This window comes from Strix uralensis, chromosome Z, assembly GCF_047716275.1.
Source record: "Strix uralensis isolate ZFMK-TIS-50842 chromosome Z, bStrUra1, whole genome shotgun sequence".
Classification (NCBI taxonomy): domain Eukaryota; kingdom Metazoa; phylum Chordata; class Aves; order Strigiformes; family Strigidae; genus Strix; species Strix uralensis.
Window position 1 is genome coordinate 87779057 of NC_134012.1, and position 19077 is coordinate 87798133.

At 36.5% G+C, this 19077-nt stretch overlaps 1 protein-coding gene across 8 annotated transcripts in view; it reads right to left on the reverse strand.

Annotated features, from left to right (window-relative positions):
• The window catches only part of NIPBL (NIPBL cohesin loading factor), a 170875-nt gene that overhangs the window by 51617 nt on the left and 100181 nt on the right, over nt 1–19077 (reverse strand). For 5 of the 8 annotated variants that reach the window (XM_074856258.1, XM_074856255.1, XM_074856254.1 and 2 more), the window contains one exon: nt 11490–13058. The exons of 2 other annotated variants lie outside the window; for them this stretch is intronic. In XM_074856258.1, coding sequence (XP_074712359.1) covers nt 11490–13058 — 1569 coding nt within the window. Of the gene's footprint in view, nt 1–11489; nt 13059–15580; nt 16565–19077 lie in introns of those variants that run through there. One more of the 8 variants, XM_074856259.1, reaches the window with a different exon arrangement.

Sequence of the window (19077 nt, forward strand, 5' to 3'; positions counted from 1 at the left end):
CCACTGTAAGCATCTTACTAAATTCCTTCTTCTATACCTATTTTATAACAAAGGTACTGTTTGCTTTATCAGGGCAGTTAAGAAAAAATTAAGAGAATCCAGTTCACCATAAGAATCCAGTCACATGGAAACAAACATTTGGTTATAAAACGCACGCTAACGCCTTCTCAGTTTATAGGATATTTTTCAAAAACAAAATAATATACAACAGAACCCCCTTTGAAAGTATCTAAAAAACCATGTATGATCAGCTTTTCAATTTCTTCGATAAGTTTGCTAAGACCTGGTACCTACTTTTGTGTTTCCACTTTAATTAGTTACATTTGCCTCTAGCTTGCATGGCTTTTTAAACAGCTAAGGAGGAAATAACTTTACTAAAAAGTTACTCCACAAGTTAATAAGAATGCCCCAATAATTAGTTTTCTGAAGAGCTGTCCTCAGCAATGGAATAACTCAATTTTTTGCGGTGTGTGTGATCAGTGTACACAGTATGCCTGAAATGGTCTATAGGCAACAGCGTTCTTCAGACATCACATATTCTTCAAAGCTGCTGCAAGTATTAAAACAAACAAAAAAACCCAGAAGTACCATCATAACAAAATCTTTGTCTCACTGTAAAGAACAGGATGCTAACAAACTCCACATCAATGAAACTAAAGGGAAAGTCACTGAGTAGCTGTAAGAACAATTCATCTCAAAGAACTGCATACGTGAACAGCCACTTCAGTGCTTCTCCAAACGTATGCAAAGCTGTCCATGACTTACACACTAGTTGCTTGCTGGAGGAAGAACAAGTTCTTGTTTTTGTTTGATTGCCATTATCAAAAGGTTTCTTCGAGAAGGTATTCAAGAACCTTCAGCTGTTACTGAATATCCACTGATCATCAAGTTATTTGTTTTCTCACCAAGCAATTCTTGATAAAATATAATAAAGATCAGCCAGAGAATCTTAGCTAAAAATCAGTTAGTCTGTAAGCCTCCTCCAATATTCTATTTTCACCTGGAAGGCTCTTCAAACAGTTTTGCCATGTATAGTAGAAAGATTTCTACAAATATCTAGTGGATGTAGTACTCCCCTTCTTCACGTGTGGCTTAGAAAAAGAATGGAAATGCACAGTTCTGATTCAAAGTTCATCATCGCTTCTTGTTCACAATTTGATGGGTAGTTTCAAGTTTGTAGAACAGCCTTTGAATTCAGCTAATATTTACAGATATCTAACTTTTAGAAGGGTTCAAAATCACTTTGTCTTAAATTTGCAAGTCAAACAGATCTCCCTGCTCCAGGCTGATGAATACCTTCAAGAGAGGTTGAACGTCAAAAAAAAGGTAACATCATTCTGAACTTTTACTGGATCCATTCAATATGGACAGCACAATTATTTTTTGACACAACAACGAGTGTGTTCACATTAGTTTCACCTGGCTTGATATAACAACTTCAAACAAGCAGCTATGGAAAAGGGGATGATGCTTGCTGATGCTTTGGGTCAGCTTTCCAGGATCACACAGGCCGTTCCTGCCATAAAATCAAAACCAACACTAATAAACTCTGTTATCTTCTCAGCAACGATTTCTCTGTTATCTTCTCAGCAATGATTTCTCTTTGCTTTCTGAACTACGGAAAACAGATGTATAGTTTACATTTTGGTGCAATTTCCTATCAACTAACAAGCCATCAAGATTCAAATACATTTAGAAACCTAAACTCTGAATTTCTACTTCCATGACTACAACAGACAGTTAATACAGTGGAAACAACCGTATCGGTTTGCTTATATGGCTACTTTTAAAATACCTGTGACATCAAAATGGCCTGTTTGCATATACATCTATTGTGGCAAATGAACAAGTACTTGAAGAAAAACTGCCCCTGAAATTATTTTCAAAACTGAGGTTTATGTTAATGAAGTCTTTCGCACAAATTAACCTTCCATAAATATGTCTTTTCCATTTCTGTGTGCTAATAGCTTGCAATAAGCAAAGCTACAGTTAATGCAATTTCATATTTGTAATCGCTAGATAAATCTTGTATATTAAAATGCAACTTTTCCCAACTATCAAGACATTATATAAAAGAACACACAAGGGTCTAAGAGGAAACAGTGCCGCTTGTTTAGGGTGAGGATATGAATGTTAACTTTGCATTTCTCAGCATTTAGAAATTTAAGTTTAACCACTCCCCACATTCTCGAACTTCTACACTAATGAATTGCCACACATCTTCATTTTGACATTAAAAATAAAAAACTACACCTTGCAGCTCAATTTTATCTTCCTCTTGCTCCTTCTTTGCCACAGGAGACATTACCTGTTACTGGACTCTTCTTATTTTGCAGGTGACTAGTCTTGGTTTTGGCTGGGATAGAGTTAACTTTCTACCTAGAATCTCATATAGTGCTGTGTGTTGGATTTAGTTTGAGAATAATGTTGATAACACACATGTTTTAATTGTTGTTAAGTAGGGCTTTCCCATGCTCTGCCAGTGAGCAGATGTACAAGAAGCCGGAAGGGAGCATGGCCAGGACAGCTGACCTAAACTAGCCAAAGGGATATTCCGTACCATAGAGCATCATACTCAGTACATAAACTAGGGGAGCTGGCCAGGAGGCATGGATCACTGCTCAGGCATTGGTCAGTGGGTGGTAAGCAACTGCACTGTGCATCTTCCTTTTCTTGGGTTTTCTCTCTTTTTGATTATATTCCTTTTCATTACAATTATTATATTTTTAATTATTGCTATTATTTTGTTTTATTTTAGTTATTAAGCCATTTTTCTCTCAACCCACAAGTTTTATTTTTTTTTTGATTCTCCTCCCCATCCCACTGGGAGAGTGGTTGGAGTGAGCGAGTGGCTGTGTGGCACTTAGTTGCTGGCTGGAGTTAAACCACGACACTAGTGTATCCAGTCTTGCTGTTATTCCACAGACAACAAGCTCACCTTCCATACATGTCCTCCCTGAGCATTTGATAGAGGATGTTCCTCCCTTATGTATCACCAGCCTACTGTCAACTTTCTCAAGTAACTTTGTGTCACTGCTGTAACTACACTGATAAACCCTCATGTCAGACATATGTGCAGGAAGGAAAGCAGTTTCTTTCTGGATTAATTCAAGCAACCTTCAAACTCTGTGCTAAATCTAATAAAATACACTCTTACTCCACAACAGGAGTGCCACCTTCTTGTGGGATAGCCATGTCATTGTAGCTATAACAGCACAGACTCACAGCTTAATTCAACTATAACCATTCATGCAGACAAGGTTCTATTTTAGATAAAGAACTAAAATTAAAAAGAGGGGATAGAAGTACTTCCTTACTTTATAAAGATGTTTGTAAAAGAAACACCCTTTTAAAATAGTTAAGTACTGTTACAGTATAGCACTCACACACTACAGTGCAAAGGGCCACAAGACTACCTGTGATTGATGAACAGCTTACTGGTTAAAGTTGAAAATTTTTGGCTCTCAGTGTGCAAATTTAATGATATCCTTTCCACCAGGTTCTCCCTTACAATACTCCAGTATGTTCTTTATACGGCGCACTGAGACCTTGGTGATCAGAGTCCCTTGCCCGTCAACTTCACACTTCTCCAAATAATTTTGTGCCCTGGAGAGTTTCAAGAACAGAAGGGGAAACACAGGAAAATCACAATGCTTTTCTCAAAGAGGAATTTAAGGTATGAGGAAGGTACATCTGCTCGTAAGACAGAAGTTCCACTTTTATCTCAATACCATATCATAGCTGAGAAACACACCATCAAAAGAATACCGATGAAAATCTGAGAAGTAGTGCAGTTACTCCAGTGGCTTTCCTCTTTCCTCTCTCATTCTCTGCCTTAAAGTTTATGGAAAGATATACAGCTATATCCTATAAACAGGACATAATCCTCTGTTGAGCCTCTTACCCTCACCTTTTGAATACATCCAGGAAGGGATAGCTCCTGAGCTCAGCTCATATATACACACACACATGCCAGAAAGAGGGTGGAAGACTTGAGATGCCCTCACTACCACCCAAGGGACTGTACCCACACAGGATTCTCTGCTGCAACAAATTCCATAGGAGGGAGAGAAGTAGTGTTAGGAAGAAGTATGTCCTATATCAGGCCACAGAACCTGCTTGAACCCATCTTTCAAAATAATTTTTTATCATCTGCCCCAATATACTGACAGGAAAGGAAGGCTCCCAGCCTTGGGCTAAACAAAAGAAGAGGTTCAGACTCCCTGCTTATACTCAGTCCTTAGCTCTGGCCTTGAAAAACAGGACCCAGCTGTATTGGTGGGTCACTGAAGGATCTGGAAACAGCAAAGGAATAATTCCATGATACAATAGAGGTCATCATTGCCCATGGCTAAGCAGCACAGATTCAAAAAAGCATTTAGTAGCACAAAATACTCTCAGAAACAAGAAACATTTTTGATGAAGGAAGAGATTTCCAAAGAGCACCCTGAAAGATCCAGGCAGAAAGCAGGGCATATATCCAACACATACTCTCCAAAGATGCCAAGAGAACTCTCCTTTACATTGGTATCACTGATTTCCTAAAGCTATTTGACTGCTGTGGCAACTATAGCCACAAGTTACTTTATTCCTATATTCACTGGCTGTTTGTCTTTATAAAAATCGATAAGGAGGCTAGAGCAGTCCTGTTTTGCAAGATAATTCACAAAAAATATAGCAGTACTCAGAGTAAAACGAAGCAAGATTGGCAACTGAAATGAATGCAGTGCTGCACAAACCCCCTCATTTTTATGAATCGGTGTCAGAGGACTGCTTTTGGATTTCACTGTCATTGCTTTTGAACGTGTGCGGTGAAATTTAAGCCAACTCAATTTATTGTATTAAAAAGTAAAGGTGTTTTGCACAGTTGTAAAACAGCGTGTAATTTTATGTTACTATTAATGTTTGGAATCTAAAATTTCCAAGCCATATATTCTGATTAATTTAAAAACTGAGCCATGGGGCCTTACCTTAAAAAAAAAGACCTTAATTAAATAAAATCAAATCACAACTCATAATTTTTCTTCTCATAAAAGCAAAATGCCTATATAAGCAATATAATACAAACAAGATCTTTGCAGAGAATAAGCAAAACAAATGCCATGATTTACATCTGATCTGTGACTACAGGCACATCAAGAACATCTGCTTTTTCCTCACTCTATCATGGACACATTCTCAGCCTTTATAATTGAAAATATCACATGAAGCTACTCTCATTTTGCTTCTTCAAACTCACTTAATTACATAAGCAACAACAACAAAAGATGCTGATGTTTTAGCTTTTAATATAGAATACTACAGGAAAGTTGCTCAGAAGATAATTGAACAGTATATATATTTAAGAAACATTTATTTGATGCAAACCACAGTTTGGTGATTTGAAGAACAAAAAATGTGTCATCCTTTTTTTTTTTTTTTTTCAGTTTATTGGTAATGTTCCCATGGAGCAAAAATAAATTCCAAATTTCGAGTAAACAGTTTAAATTTTCTTGCACAGTCACCTAAATCAGCTGAAATTGTCAAGCAACAGAAAAGTTAATTTACCAGAAGCAAATGTGAAGCTTTCCCCTATTTGTATTTTGCCAAATTTACCCTTTGTTTAGAAGAAATTCAAAGCAAAAATTTTGAGCCCATATCCCTGCACATAAGCCAAGAAATAACATTCATATTTAGGTACTTAGACACATGAACAGGTCTGCATTGCATATTGCAATTGATGTCAGAAAAATTGCTGGCCCACATTTTTACATATTGCAATGCATTGTTGCAAAAATTATTTATGCAAAATAGCCTTAGCTGTTCCCAGAAGTAAGAGGAACCTGATCAAGCATCCATGTCCACGAAGCAAAGGCAGTTTCAGACTTCCAACAAATGCTCTGACAAATTAGGTAATAAATTTCTATCACTTACGTGTGCCAACATAATTTTTCAAAAATGAACTACTTAAACAGTGCACTCCTAAATCTGCAAACAGACAAAGCATCATATTTCAGATGAAACAAAGTACAATGAAACTAGTGGGTTTGGTCAAGTTTATTGTTGCTGTGAAGAACTAGAAGTGCAACACAAAATTCTCTCTCACTACCCAGAGAAAACTTAAGAACAACTATGAGAGCAAGAATCAGAATATCTACCTTAGGCAAAGACTAAAGTAGGAAATAACTAAAGCAGTCACCAGGCAAAGCACTGTGGTGAAAATGTCTCCTATTGTACTAGTAACAGATCAACACAAGAAAGGACTCCAGCGTGCAATGGCTGAATCCCTGCTGTCTATGGATACCAGTTCATCCAACATTTATATCTGAAAAACTAGCACCAAAAACAAAGGCCCCATAGAGTATGTACAATGCCCATACCAATCCGAACATACTTTCTGGGACATGATGGACACACCACACCTAAAAAATCCCTGCAAATAGGAACAATCCATTCCAGTGCAAAGCATGCTGAGAAATGAGATCTTCCTAGACTATTAGATTTAATGGGTCATATATAGTTTGGTTTTGACTTTTGGCTAAACAATGCCTGGAATATTTTTCAAACTGTGAACCTGTTCAATCCAGAAAGGCAAAAAAAGTTAATCAGGGCTAAATGGACTAAGTGTGTGTTAAAATGGATCCTCTGCAAACCCAACATATCTTTAAATATGTCTAATGCCGTAAGGGACAGCCAGCTCCTCTTCTAGTCTAGTTAAGTGGAAAAGAGGTAGTCACCAATACCTCAGAAAAGAGGAAAAACAGGAAGACTATAGAATTCTTATGAAAGTTATGGGTTTTCTAAAATTCCGGTTAAATTTAGAATTTGAGAGAAGCTTTAAAGACTTCAGTTGAAAAGAATCATTATAAACCTCTTGCTGTAAACCATGAAATATAATTTTTTTTTCTCTGAAATGTGGCATCACTTTCTGTAGAACTTCAGAGAAAGTTATGACACGCTTGATTCACCTGGTGGTGCATGTACATACAAGATGCTTAGTGGGTTATTACTCTGGCCTTCTCATGTGCAAATGCAGTTGCTACCAGGAACTCCAAGACAGTGATTTCCAATTTCAGATGTGTGGAATTACGGACTTTCACAATGTTAATCTTTGCAAAAGCACAATCTGTAGCAAGCAAACTGAGTTGCAGCCTTTTCCTTTCTAAAGGAAATATGGTTTTACTTCAGTTATTTCCTTGCAGCCCAGCTACTTGCCCCACTGATATCAGTGAGTACAACAGTGTGTCTGTTTCAGCATCAAGAGATTGCTATTTTGGGAATAAACTTGAGTGATCTCTAAAATTTGTTTGATGTGTTCATATCCATAAGCTATTTTTCCCAAATGTTTGCCAATTTTGTCCTTATAGAAGCCCTACACATGAAGGATTTAAACAAATGTTTAAAATTGATACTTCCTTTTTGTCTACAGTTTTCAGTAGCTCTGCTGTGTTAACTAGAAGTCTGTGAGAGGCATCACAAGTTGGCTCACTGAGCCAACAAAATATGGATACAGCTTTTCATCCTGGAATCCTCCCTTTCTTGTCACTCCTGCCTAGAAGATAAGCACCTAATTGATTACTCTGCTTCACAAGTGAGACTATTTCTAGCAGCACCAGAACTCAAAGATGGACTATCATGTAACACAAATGCCAAATTATAGTTACAATAGGCTCTGAAAAATTCAACTGGAATTAAAAAATCAAAACACAAAAAAATCCCCCAAATCAACAAACCACACAAGCACAGAACACAGAAAAATCCAGAAGCATTATTTCAACTCTCCAACATGAATATTTTAAGCAGTAAATTTTTTTAGCTGATCCTGTAAGAATACATATGAAGAACACCTTTGAAGAATGGCAAATCTTCACTCAGATTTCAGATCATAGCAGTCGAGAATGCAGTATATTTAGGAAGACTTGTAGTGAGCAACAAAAACCTGTGTTTAAATTTCTGTGTTGTATAGATAATGAAATCCTCTAACAATCTACACAATGAAGGAGTAGCATTCAGATCAATTTTTTTTTTTTTAAACAACAAACTCTTTTTAGGTGATACTGGAAAACCCAAAAGGCACAAGTCTTAAAAAACACGTACTTATCTGTCTTAGAACTAAAACTTGAATTACATATGTGGTACTTATTTTGGAAAGGCAATCCTTCAAACATATTATAAACCAACTCGGACATCTCCTTATACAGACAGTTACAGTTTCTCTCACTACTCATATCTGCTTTGTACTTTAACAAAGGAAAATCTGTCTTGTTCAGAATGCAGTAACTGTGAAACTGTTAATAGCTCCCATCCCAATATAAGCAGCAGGGAAGGTATTCGCTGAAGCTCTGAAAAGAAGGATAGCAAACATGACCTCCTCATTACAGGCACAAACTCAAAAGGAGAAGTTTCATGGATCCCCCAACAACATACATTTGCATTAAAACCAGGATAAAAAGCATTCACAGGTGTTAAAAACAGAAGAAAAAAGTGTTACGGTTCATTCTGATCTGGACAAAACAGGACACAAAATTTCACCATAAGACCCCTTAACAAAAATACTATGAAAAAAATTTCCATCATTTTCCTCCGAGCTAGAGTGAATCTTTCAGAAAAGTGCACAAAGATCAGGAGAGAGGAAAAAAAGTTGCTTCTTCCTTGTAAATGCCAAAACGGACTGTTGGGATGATTCAATATTAACAGTTGCGTACTATGGCTATCTCTCCGATTCATATAATAACTTAACAAAATTTCAAACATATCTATAAAATTTTATTGTCTTTTTGCAGTACAATGTAAGGCTTAACCACATGCACAATAGGTATGACTTTCAAAATTAAAATTTATTAAAACAATGTAAAAAGTGGTATAGCCCTTCAGTTTGCAAAGCATTAATTTTAGCTTAAAACAAGCCAATTTTACTGAGTTTTTTATAATGAATGGGCATTAGTCCCTTAAGACTGAATGACTATCTAAATGGTGTTTTGAACTAGCTGAACTGTTCCTATTTTAAACTGGATTTCAGATAAATCACAGCAATGATGTTGTACATGACAAAGCCATGAGAAGACATTTTCTTGGGGGAGGGATGGATGAAAAAGCAAAAACAAAGGACAAGAAATACAAGGAAGTAAAATAAGGAAAGATTAAGCAAAATATACTAAACTACATGAAATAAGAGGGATGTGAGAAGTGGAATAATGATGCTAAAAGGCAACACTAGAAAAGATTTGCTACAATCTATTAAGAAATAAAGATGAACTAAAATAAAGGATTTATGAAAATTACATTCACTGGTGTTTTAAAATGTTTATAACTACAAATGGCACAGAGTAAAACAGTGAACACTATTTCTCTCAATTGGAGTGAGGACATTGTGGCAATGGCATGAATTTTTTCTGTATCAGTCAGTTGTTGACAGATATATTTTGTCTTATGAAGAGATAACCTTTATAAATTATGAACCTTTTCAACCTATTTAGCAACTTATGCTAAATAACCTAGTTATTTAGCATAATATACGCTATGAAGTTACTCCGAAGTTGGGCAAAAAAAAAAGTAAAACTAAAAATATACATGAAAAATCTGAAGTTCAAAGACACTTTCTCCGAAATCTGCCTGACTGAACACTTAAAACTTGATTTATGGGAGAAACACAGTTACATTATTCTTTCCACGAAAACTATTTCTAGTATTGTTGTAAGAACCTTATTCTGAATACAGTAGCAAAAAGACTAATATCAGATTAAAACACTTTCTTTCCCTGTAAAATATGTCCCAAGTTATCTGAGTATGCAATACACAAAAACATTGCAGAAAAGTTATAAAACCTCACTTTAAAATGAATGCATTGCTCATGCGTGACATAGTTACTAGTCATGCCAATCAGACACATTACTAAAACTTTTTATACAAATAACCACATACAATACAGACTACAAAAAAGTACTTCAGAAACATTTTAGAAAGAATACATTTATTATATATGGCTCTGAGGGCTCTAAAAATTACTGATTTTTGCACACAGAATTGTGTGAATTCAAAATCTGTATTTCTGAGACTAGAGCCGAGTTCCATCAGAAAGTTTTCAGTATTCCCTATCGAGAACATAAAGATTTCAGTCTTTAGATTATTCTGACAACAAAGAAGTAATAATTTTATGTCTAACTCTAGATACCTATTATCAGAAATGGAAATTTTGCCTGTTCTGAACCTCAAAAAGGGACAGGGTAAATGTTCATATTTCCAGGATAAAGAGAAAATATTTAACAAGGAGGCTAATATTTTATGAATAAGCAATACATATCCTGAATTACTGTCTTTAAGAGTTAATACAAACAGGTTAGTACATAAAGAACAGACGTAGTACAATAAATTCATTATAAAGATATGTACACATAAACGTGCTTATATATTCACAAAGATGATGTCTACATCATTTCTTGTCAGATAACTATGTAAGAAAACATTTTCATCTCAAATTCATGATACACCTGTAACCGCATTCATAAATCATCCCGCATACACCTGAAACCCTCTCCCCCATCATTTGATTTGTCTATTTTGAGACATGGCAACTCCATAAACATAAGCATATAAGAAATTTAAATGCTTTAAATGCTAAACATTAAAAAAGAAAGGAACCCTGACCAATCAGTAACATCAATTCCACAATGTGAAATGATCTACTTCAGTCTGAAACCAAAGAAGCCACTACAGCACCAAGAAGAAAAGCAATCTTATAAAAAAAGGTCTTAAATCTGCAGCAGACAACCCCAATATCAAACCTACAAACTATTCTGAATTATTTCCTGTCCACATTACTGATTTGAAAATGCCAGCCAATCGTTTACCGGTTCCTTTCCTCCTTCTGCATACAATGGACCCTAGAGACAATGATGTCTGAGTTCTCCTAAAGACAGAACCTTTTTGTAAGCTTATTGTCACACAGCCTCCACTGTGGAGGCTCCCCAACAAAGTTGTATTTATAGAGTAGAAGAAGCAGATGGGACTTCATAACCGCGTTCTTATTGTATCATGTCAAAACACGCCTTGAAAAAACACATTTCAGTTCCAATTAAAAATATAAAAGAATCTTAGGGCTTGTATACATAGTATTTCCCACCACTCCACCCACACTGATGTAGTTACAGTAGTACCAGTCCCTTATACAGACACACTTAAACCAGTTTAAATCATACATACAGCTGTTAGTTTCACTGGATAAATTACCAGGTTAAACTAACGTAGCCAAAGTGCAGCTTAAGACCATTTAAGTGCTCCTACATTAGGTACTTGCACTGGAGTAAATAAATCACTTCGGGTACATTGTAGCAAGATTTCTAGTAACAACAAGCCCATAGAGGAGTTTCACTTTGTTTCCCAAAGTCAACATACAAGCAAGCATATAAACTAACTATCAAATGTTTGCATTTAATTTCTAACCACAGAAGTAACAAATCTAAAAGAACAGTAGTATAAAAGATATAACGCAATTAATATTTTAAAAATCTTACCTTTATTAGATTTGGATGACTTGTTCTTGTTAGGTTTAAAACAAGAGCCCCTTGATTTATCTTCTCTATCCTTAATAAATTTCTGCACATCATCCAAAGAAAGCTTTTGAAGGACAACTACAGGCTTAGCTCCTTTATTTAGATCTTCAACTAGCCCAATCTTCTCTACTTTGTCCTTCTGTTCACCTCTAAATTCAGTTTTCCTTGACTCCTGAGTAACATTGCCATCTTTATCACGCTTGATTTTTGGAATGACAAAATGTTTCAATGCACCAGATCTTGCCCCCAACAAATAACTGGGAAACTCTGCTTTATTGTCAGCATGTGCCTTATTACTATCTACTTTACTCTTATTACCATCTGTCCTTCGCTCATCCTTGCTGTTGGGCGATTTAAAACCAGGTTTATCAGGTCTTGATTTACTAGAATCTCCTTTAACTTCCTGTTTAATACGAGGACTGTCAGGTCTTGATTTCTGATCCCCAGAAGAAAACCTTTCCCTTGATTCACCAGACTCATGCCTATGTTTCCTTTCAAATTTCTCAGGTTTTGAACCATCAGATTTAATGCCATGCTTAGAATCATGTTCATTTTTGTTTGAGGATCTCAAATATTCAGGCCTTCTAATCTTAGATGGATCTCCTCTGTATCTCTCTGACTCCCCTCTATCCTCAGATCTTTGTTTAACGCTATCATGGTCACGCCTTGGTGTATCAGAAACTGAACGCCCATCAGGCCTTTGTTTTGTTGGATCAGATCTACTTTCAGCTTTTACCCTTGAAGGATCAGACTTCACATCTAGTTTATGCCTAGATATTTCAATTTTCTTATCTGACAATGGTTTACTTGAGTCCCTCCTATTATCATGTCTATGTTTTGGTGTTTCAGGCCTGCTTTCACTCTTCTGTTTTGGCGTTTCAGGCCTGCCTTCACTCTTCTGTTTTGGCGTTTCAGGTCTGCCTTCACTCTTCTGTTTTGGCGTTTCGGGTCTCTGCCTTATTTCCTGTTTGCCATTATTTTGTTTTCCCTCATTTTGTTTCATCTCCATTTGCCTGCTCTCGTTTTGTTTTGATTCTGTCTGTCTGTTCTCATTTTGTTTCACTTCCATTTGTCTTTCATGCTTGCTTTCATGTTTAGCTTCTAACTGTTTGTTCTCATTGTGTTTACTTTCCAACCGTCTGCTCTCATTTTGCTGAAATTCCATTTGTCTGTTTTCATTTTGCTGGATATCCGTCTTTTGACCCTCAAAGTCTGACTTTTTCCTAAAAATCTCAGGGTGGTTTTCAGGTTTAAATTTAAGAACTCCAACAGTGTCTTCTTGGGGAACACACACAAACCCATCATTATACTGCTTAATTTCTTCAGGTTTTTTGATGGTGTCCAAATCCTGAGTTACTGTTGCCTGAGAGTCTGCTCTTCCTGCTTGCTGCAGATCAATACTAACCATCAGCGCTGGCCTCGCCCCATTTCCTGTAGAACCTGTCTCCTGAGAAGCTGCTCTATTTCCTCCAGTAGCACCTCCAGCCTCCTGTGGTTTGTTTTCTTGTTTTCGCTTCTTCAGAGGTTTATCTGCAAGTTAAAGAGAAAAATCACAAATTACATATATTGACTGGTAAATGTCCAAGCAAGAATGTCCATTCCCCTCCACTCCCAACCAATTAATCCTCCTCAGCATGTATGTGAACACACAACAGAATATACTGGAATTAAAAGCAAGAATAGAACTTCTCTAGCTAATACTTTTTAAAATACTCAGACTATCATTCATTGTCAGTCTACCACATGTGTCAATTAATCATTAATAAACCCACCCTCAAAACATATGAGATCAAAATCCCTGTATAATTCCCATGGGAACCATCTAATAAAGAAGCTGCAATAAAGACAAAAAAAAAAAAACCAACCCAAAAAAACCCCACCACATTAAAAACCCCCAAACTAGTCAATTACGCTTGAAGCAAAAGTCTGCAAAGACAAAGTTAAGGTGCACCTCCACAACTACTTTTTGAGGAATACTACCATGAAAGATTTGTGCAGATTCAGCCTGCTTCATTATATATGAACTAAGCAAGGATCTGCAGTGATTAAGACAGAGGTTCTCCCTACTTGATTCAGTGCAATCAGTTGGACTTCACACATATTTTAGCCAGGGAAGACACAAACAATGAACAAAAATTATTAAAGTAACTCCAACACTCCATGCTTCTCTTTGAAGCAAAGCAGTATAGCAAGAGTTGGAGTCTATACCATAACACATACGTATTAGGTGGGGGACCACTACACACTTAAAAGATTGAGCATTTTCCCTTTTCAACCACAATGCTTTTCATGGATGAAATAAAAAGTTCAGTGGTAATTTTATGTAGTGTCAAGAGCTTGACTTTGCAACAAGCCTTTCAGTTTATACTAAAAAATCATTAAAAGTAGAATACAGAAAATAAAGTGAGCCAACCACACACCCTGTAATGTGGTAGAATTCATAGAAATGAAAAGCACATGGAAGTATCCAAAAGAATACGTTCTATTCATTCAAACTACAACCTATTTATATTACCAACATGGTACTCTAAACTAAAATTAATTTCTGCCATGAAACCCAAAAGCTTTACCTACACTAAGGCTTATATTCTCATTTTTCAACTATCATTGTGTAATTTGTCAAAAAAACAATGACTTTGTCTGTAATCAGGGAATATGACTTTAAGTCTAAGGAATGACTAAACATAGGTTGGAAATTCTGCTGTAGATCTACTGTCAAAATGTCTAGACCACAAATGCGATGTAAGAAAGTAACTTATTTTGTGCCTAGATTTGTGGTGCCTTATCACCAGATGCAATGAGCCAGCTCTCTCTTTGGGAGCAGGAGAATGAATGGTTAGGAGGATGCAATCAAGGAGTAGGGAAGTAAATTCCAAGGAAAAAAAATCCCACCACCCTCTCAAACTGTAAACCAGAATTATAACATATGACTTCTGATTTCTTCTATATTTCTTGAAGATTCTTATTTAGAAGAATTAAACTTTGAAGGCGCATCTCCAAAGTTAACATTAGAACACAGTAACAAGTAGTAACAATCAATTCCAGTGATGGGAACAGGCTTTTTTCCCCCCATCATTTTAATTCTCAAACCTATTTGTACATCTCTAACTTCCTAAACTCCAAAATTATGTGCAACATTTAATGGCTGGAAGACAGTAAAGACAGATACAATAAACTCCATGCAGAAAACGATCAACTGCAAATAAGGAACTTTTCAAAGTTCAACAGAAACCTGTAGGAATGCCTGCCAACTTTATGATAAGACATGTGAAGCAAAGTAAATTTGCCAAATCAAAGGTGCAGCTTTTTAGCATGGAGATTTTTGCTTTTTCTGTATTACAGCAACTGTTGGATTCATAAGAGAACTTCTATAGATTCATTTCCCTACACTACTGATTAAAATTAATTTTTTTTTTTTTTAAACATTCATGCAGTGACAAAAAATCTTTTTCTTCCTGAGACTAAGAGGGCTTTGACCTCACTAAGCCTCAGGGCAGGTCTTAGGAATGGTCATGAAGTAGAAGCTTCCAGACTAATAGGTTTCAAATTTGATTTTTTTTAAAAAAAAGCCCCATATAGATTAATACACATACATTCACACACATCATTACCCTGTTTCTCAATTAGAACTCTTTGAATTTTGAAACACAAATTGATAAACTGGTATTCTTAGGAAAAAGGCAGTCATCTTTTTAATTTTAATCCAGAAATGTCAGCCACAGTGAAAAAGTCCTGTAAAGCTCTGATGGATCTAACAGTAGCCTTTAAGACATTACTGTTACCAGTTATCTGCCCCATTCCTTTAACTGAGGTTATCACTTGTACCAGAAGGGAACACTCATTCATATTTCCACAAGAGCATTTCATTGTTCAATGCATCACCATAAGGCACTAGTGAAGGTGGTTTGCACTAACCTACCAGAGTCTAACCTGAATGAGTCAGTTAAGAGCCAAGCAAAAGTTTTCCTTTGCTACCCCTACTATAAGAGGAAGGCAGATGGCCAGGAGCTGTGATGCCTTAAACAGCTGTAGCTGGATCAACCAAAACTCACCTTTCAGAGCCCTCATGCTGAAGGCTCCAAGATTAAACAACCAAAACAATTCAAGTAGGACCAATTTTCTTGCTTGAACTTCTGTAACTGACCAGGCTCAAAATGCTGCTGCTCTTCATCATCCAAACGTCAAATTGTAAGTTGAGAATATATAAGTAGATGATCACATCACAACTTGGCATACATATTTTCCCTAAATACAGAGCTCTTCTGATGCACCTTCTTCATTTCTCTTGACAACTGAATACTGATGTTCTAGTAAGTTATTACAACCACAACCTGTTGACATCTTATCTGAGAAGGCCCACCTTCAAAGTTCTTTTTTCCTAAACGGCAAGGTGATTGTAGACAGAGTTACAGATAACTCACAGATTTCTTCATACTTTCTCTGCATCTTGATGGTGATCCTCAGAACTAGACTTGATCATTACTGTTTTGCCTCTATGAGATTTCTGGATCCAGGACAAAAAACTGGCCCAAGTGTATGAAAATATCAGGCTGAACTAGGGCATAAAAGGTAGGATGAGTAGGTAGTACCACTATCTTCATCAAGCACAATGAAAAAACTCCATTGAATGAGCACAAAAACTTTTTAAGTTGCCATGAGAGCTGCAGAAATCTGAAAGCTGAAATACACCACTGGGCTGCAAGGCTTTATGAAATCTTGAACTTACTTTGAACTATATGAGAATAATAAATAGAGAATCAGAGAAGTGATGAGAGAGTAACTACCCTCTGAAAACAGATGTCTTCATACCTTCTCTTTCACAATCAAATATATGCAAGTTTACATACATCTGCTTTGTTAAGTCATGAGTTCCAAGACCCCTTAGGGTTTTGATGAACAAATGAACTTAGGAATTTTTACAATATCCACTCAAATATACTTCATATCCTTCAAGGCAGCAGTATCCAAGCTTCATTCACTTCATTCCACAGGCAGTAGAATTTCTTTTTATTACCAGGATCTACAACTTTGCTAAAACATCAAACTAATGTTTTTCTTTCAAATTCTGCAGACCTAGATGCGAAGCTTGCCACAGTTCTGAACATGTAGGCTTACAAGCCCTTGAGACCAATGAAGTGTGATCAGGATCTTTTTGCTTCACTCTCTGTAACAGTTTTCATAATAAACAAAATATGTAGTAAGCCACAGAAGAGCTTTCTGACTATATTAGAGATTCAGGTATCCAAGTTTGTTGTTTTTAGATTCTTTTCTCTTGAGAAGCATTATTCACTCTTCCCCTTGTGCTCCTCTCTGTCCCGCCCCCCGCCCCCCCCCCCCCACCCCCCCCCAAGCACGTAGATACATCCAAAATATATCTACATTTTGTTCAATTCCTTGAACAAATTTGTGACAGTTCAGGGCACTTTCTGATCCCAGTTATTCTCTTATGTATACATCCTTCTGGCTTGGCAAATCTGCATGGATGTTCTCTTTACATTGCAACATGCTCACCAAAAGGCACTATTTTGGTACTCAAAGCAAGATCATAAGGTATCTTATTCTAAAAAACAGTAGCAATGTTCTGTCAAATTAACCAAGTCACTGTGGTGCAAGAAACAAAATATTACAGGAACCACAAGTTTGAAATGGAAAAAAAGATTAGCTGGATTTCCAAGTGGTTAGCTCTCACCTGTCCTCTTATGAACAGTTTTCCTGAAGACAGGTTGTGGCCTTCATCTTTGGAAATATCTGTGTGTTAAAATGACGAGTGCTTTCAGATTTAGAAATTAATCAATTCCTGTGGAACCTTTGTGCAAAAAATCATTGCACTGGAATAATCACAGATACCTTCAAATACATTTCTGCTGAAAGTGCGAGTCAATCATGGTTTGAATATCCATCCTGAAAATGGATATGCTTGGAAGCTGAGCAGTTGGATGAGGAGAGCTATATGAAAGAAGTATCTCCATTCTTCCATTTAACCTGAAATCTCTCCAAAGCCGCAGCCAGAACAGCATTAGTGCTCAAGTCTCTGATGTTACTGCTTTCTTGCAAACCTCATGATTGCCTTAAGTCCCAGATGAAACTCAACAATTGAGTATAATAAGATGATAGCCTAAAACCCTCTAGAACTGCTTGTCCAAACAAACTGAAATGGGCCTTCTGTAAATATTTGTGAAAAGGTAACAAGTCTAAATAATAACCATGCGTATGGTCGCTAAGCTTCATTTTAGCAAACTTAACACTCTGCTCTATTAATACTGCTTGGTAGACTCTAAAATCCAGAGATTTCTGAACGATCTCGAATGATCTTGAAGACACAATAGATAAATTATTACTTCCCCATTTACACCTTGTAAGGGACTCAACTGGAGACTTGATATCCAAGATGGTTAAATGCAAATGTATGCCTCTTCAGAACCACAAAGAAGATTGATCCTCTAATGCTGAATTCCGGGTGAACCAATTTGGATGACTCCAGTACAAACTTTCTTTTTTTAAAGCATAACAATTAAGAGTTTTACATTTTAAAACTCTTAACACACTTCAGACATTACTGAGATATGCTTCCACTCATTTGAAATACCACTTATTTGAATTATTTAAATCAGCAATGAATAAATAAAAAAGTCCTAAGCAGTTATTACTTATTGTCAAACCTTCCATTTTTTAACATCAGAGAGAAATCAGCCAGAGGCCAATTACAAGCTTATTTTATTTAAGCTAACAGTCAAGATTAGGATTTTTCAACAGGTAACACATAACTATACATCTAAATAACAAATCTATGTCTACTGAAAACTGTTTTCTTTTCTTAGTTATTTTTCACAGATCTATTCAAAGTTGTCCAGGTGCCCTGTGCCCCCAACCAACAGTGTTCTGTAGACCACAGGAATCTAAACCAATCAATCTAGTCTGAGTACAAGGAAGGTTTAAAATTACTTTAATGGTACTGATGAATGACCTACCAATGGAGTAAGGGCAAATATTCATTCTTATCTTTCTACTCCTTCAGGAGCATTACTGACCATGAGTTTGCTCTCACCTGACCTGACCTCCCCCCAAAGTCATATTCCAATAAACAAAGAATTGAACAACCAAAGAGAACTCTTCCCATCAGTAGAAGAGATTCCCACAGTACTAGCTTCTCCCCTTGAAGAAGAGACTCAGCAAACATGAGTCAAAAATTTTGTTCTCACTGCTTGCTCCCTTACAGAAGAAACTAAGAAAGTACAGTCATGAACCTGATATAGTAAGCTTTCTAGAACAGAACACAATTCCAAAGTCTCTGAAGCAGAGACCACAGGGCTTCCAGCTGCTGCAGTTCAGAGGAAGGGATTTCTGAGAATCTGAACAGAAACAGCTCCTAATTTTTGGCAATCCATTAAAAAACTTTATGAAACTTCTGGTTACTGTGCAAAAAGGAAAGCCCATCAGGAAGGCTGTCCAAACTCATTCAGAACAAAACACAAAAAGACTACAGGAGTCCCTAACATGCTTTAGGGTGTAGCAGACTTCAGAATCTTCATTTTGGCAAAGTTTGCTTGTT